The sequence below is a fragment of the Theobroma cacao genome, chromosome 1 (genome assembly GCF_000208745.1).
Source record: "Theobroma cacao cultivar B97-61/B2 chromosome 1, Criollo_cocoa_genome_V2, whole genome shotgun sequence".
In the NCBI taxonomy this organism is placed as follows: domain Eukaryota; kingdom Viridiplantae; phylum Streptophyta; class Magnoliopsida; order Malvales; family Malvaceae; genus Theobroma; species Theobroma cacao.
Window position 1 is genome coordinate 15,310,864 of NC_030850.1, and position 3,105 is coordinate 15,313,968.

At 38.8% G+C, this 3,105-nt stretch overlaps 1 protein-coding gene across 1 annotated transcript; it reads right to left on the minus strand.

The window, feature by feature from the left end:
* Positions 1,595 to 2,863, minus strand: LOC18612672. Its single transcript, XM_007049577.2, has one exon. The coding sequence runs from the start codon at positions 2,590 to 2,592 to the stop codon at positions 1,705 to 1,707; it is 888 nt and encodes a 295-aa protein (XP_007049639.2). The 5' UTR covers positions 2,593 to 2,863; the 3' UTR covers positions 1,595 to 1,704.

Consider the following 3,105-nt stretch of genomic DNA (forward strand, 5'->3'; position numbering starts at 1 on the left):
AACCAAATTGGTATTTTTTTTTCATTTAAGCATTATTTATACACATCATTTGACACATCAAGGAACAAGTATTGTTTGTTGGTACTTGACTACATGATTAACGAAAATAATGACATAAAAGTCATTTCATTATAACATCCAATAAAACTCATTTTATTATAACATCCAAAGTACAAAGTTAAATAATAAGTGATTTTTCAAAATGCAAGGGTGGACATCCAATCCGAACTTTGAAGATAATGGCGTAATTTACTCCACAAAAGTAGTAATGAAATAGTAAATAACTTTTCGAGCTGGAGGATGGTAGGGGTGAGTAAATGTAAACCGAACCGAATAATCGAAGCGAATCGAAATAAGTTCAATTTTTTCGATTCGATTAGTTCAGTTTTTTAGATAGTTCGGTTAGGATAATTCGGTTATTAAAATTAATTCAGTTCGGTTTAGGTTAGAAAAATTTCTAATTGAACGAACCGAACTTAAGTAAGGGTATTATTGAGATTTTGCATGAAAAATAAATTCTAAACCTTATCTCTTATCCTCTTTAGTTTCTTTTTAATTATATGATTATCTATCTTATTTATTATATTTTTTAATAGTTTTATAATATTGATTTAATTAAAAAATACAACATAAATAAATATATACAAAAAAATTATCAAATTTGATTTTTAAAAATCAAACCGAATTAACCGAATTAATTCGATTATTTATATAATTCAATTCGATTTAATTTTTTTAAAATATAAATTTAATTATTAAATATTTAAAATTAAATTAACTCAAATAACCGATTACTCATCTTTAGAGGATGGAGTCAAGTCACATTCATACCCATAGTCCACATATTTAAGATTTAAGCGTTGTGGAATAAAGAGTCGGAAATTAGTTTAAAGATGGCAAAAGGACTATGCCATTGGCACCTAAAACGTTCAAATCCCAAGAAACAGGAAAAGGCAAATTTCATGCCAATTCCTAAAGTAGCAGAACTGGCCACCCGCTTCACCATTGGGCCACTTCATCTCCGTCCCTAAGTGCCCTGACCTCCCTTATCTTGTCTCCTCAGTCCTGCTTTACTTTTGAAAACCGAAAACAAATAAAATATCTTATCCATTTCACCATCTTTCCTTTTCACTCCTGTCCCCTCATTATTTTCCCCTTTCAGAGAAACTCGGATATTTGCCCAAATCTCCTGCTCTCACCCTTCCACTTGTCCACTGCATTCACGCCAGTGCCACCCTGTGATATCTTCTCTCATCTACCTTGCTTGACTGCATACAAAACCAACACCTCCTCATCCTCCACGTTTCCCAACCGCGACGTCGCATCTACACTAACCATGCCACGTCACCCTCATCCCGTTCTACAGTAATTCACTTCCCGACACCTGGAACTTTCTTCAGCGGACGGTAATCTCCCTGGAAATCGGAAGGACATATTTCGCTCATTTATTGATTTTCAGGTCATGTGGTAAACACGTGATCAGATTGGCAAGACTATGTTACGGGTGGTCGCCTTGTACGCAACGTGTGTTTGCCGCGTTACACTACTTTTTTAAATTGTTGTCTTTTTACGATACACGAACAAAAAAAAAAGATAAACTAGAAAAATTGTAATTATTGGAGTAATTACTAAAGATTACAAATATTCCACGCTTTTTTATTACTATTATTATTTTCAAAATTATTTATCTCGTTTATCAAATTCTCATCTCGTACGGACAAACAAACGGCCGTTGACAGCGTCGTCGAACCCAACGTAACGGCATTTGACCACGTTGACGGGATGGATCATTGCGGGGGTCAGCGAGCTTGCGCTCGCTGAGATTTGGTTCGTCGTTCGACGGTACGAACCGAACCATTTGTTTTGCATGTAACGGTTTTTCCTCCAAGGCGGGAGAGATAATTCTTTGCTCTTCAACGATCTTTTTGCCGAATCGCTCATGACCTTGACGATCTTTTTCAATTCCTCGTTCTTCCCTACGAAAACCCTGGGCAAATACTGCAAAAGTCTCGAGTACTCGCTCGTCGGCCTCGCGATCTCGAACTCGGAGGCAAAATCGAGGTCAATGAAGTACCGGTTTTGCCACGTGGATGATACCGATTGCAGCACGTCAATGAACTCGTAGTTTCCGGCGGTTAGGCCTCCTGAGGAACTCCATTTGGTCTTGCAGATCGCCGCATTGTGGCCTATCTCGCGAAGATAAGCCATTATTTTACGCCGGAAAATACTTGTATCCGTTTTGAAAAAAGAAAGCATTTCCATTGCTTTTAAAACGTGAGCCATGAGCAGATTCCTGTAAGAGTCCGCGTTGTCGAAAGCGGATGACTTGATGATGATCTCGATCGACACAGTAGTATCAAGGTTTGAATCGACTCGGTCGGGGTCAGAGTTGTAACCAGTTTGCTCAGCAGCGTCTTTGTCGTCTTCCAGGAAACTATGAACGAGTTCCGAGAGGCAGGGAGAGTCATCTTCGGCTGCGGCGGCAGAGTGTTCGCTTCCGCTGCTGACATAACTGACGCCGACGAGTCGAGCCTTGACTCTGTCATCGAGCGGGTCAGTAACCCGTTTTATTCTTCGAACAAAAGCAGCCATTAAATGTTTCTAACTGGCGTCGTTTTTTTGTCTTTTGACGTGTATTGGGGTTTGGTGTTTCAAGTTATTTTGTGTGGATTAGTTTGAGCTAAATAGAGAAAGGGGGGAGGGGGGAAGAACGAAGGAATATCTGAGGAACTTGAAAAAGAAACCGGTCGTATTTATTTATTTTATTCAAAAAGAAAATAATATTTTGGGGGAATTTACGTTCGAATATTCCGATCAAGTGTTTGCATCAGTAGTGCTTTTGATCTTCTAGGGGTTTAATTAAAAAAAGCTGATACTTGAGGAGAGGAAAGGATATACCTATACCCGATTTATATCCGGTTTAAGGGTGCACACGTGGCGGCATATCCAACGGTACCTAAGGGTTTATTCGGGTTATATCACGTGGTGACGTGGACCGATGTGATTTGAGTTGCTATGGTTTGTTTATTGTTTATTTGTGTCATTTATTGGGGGAGGTTGGTTGGGATGAGGTGACACGTAGCCGTAGATGAAGGAATGATCACA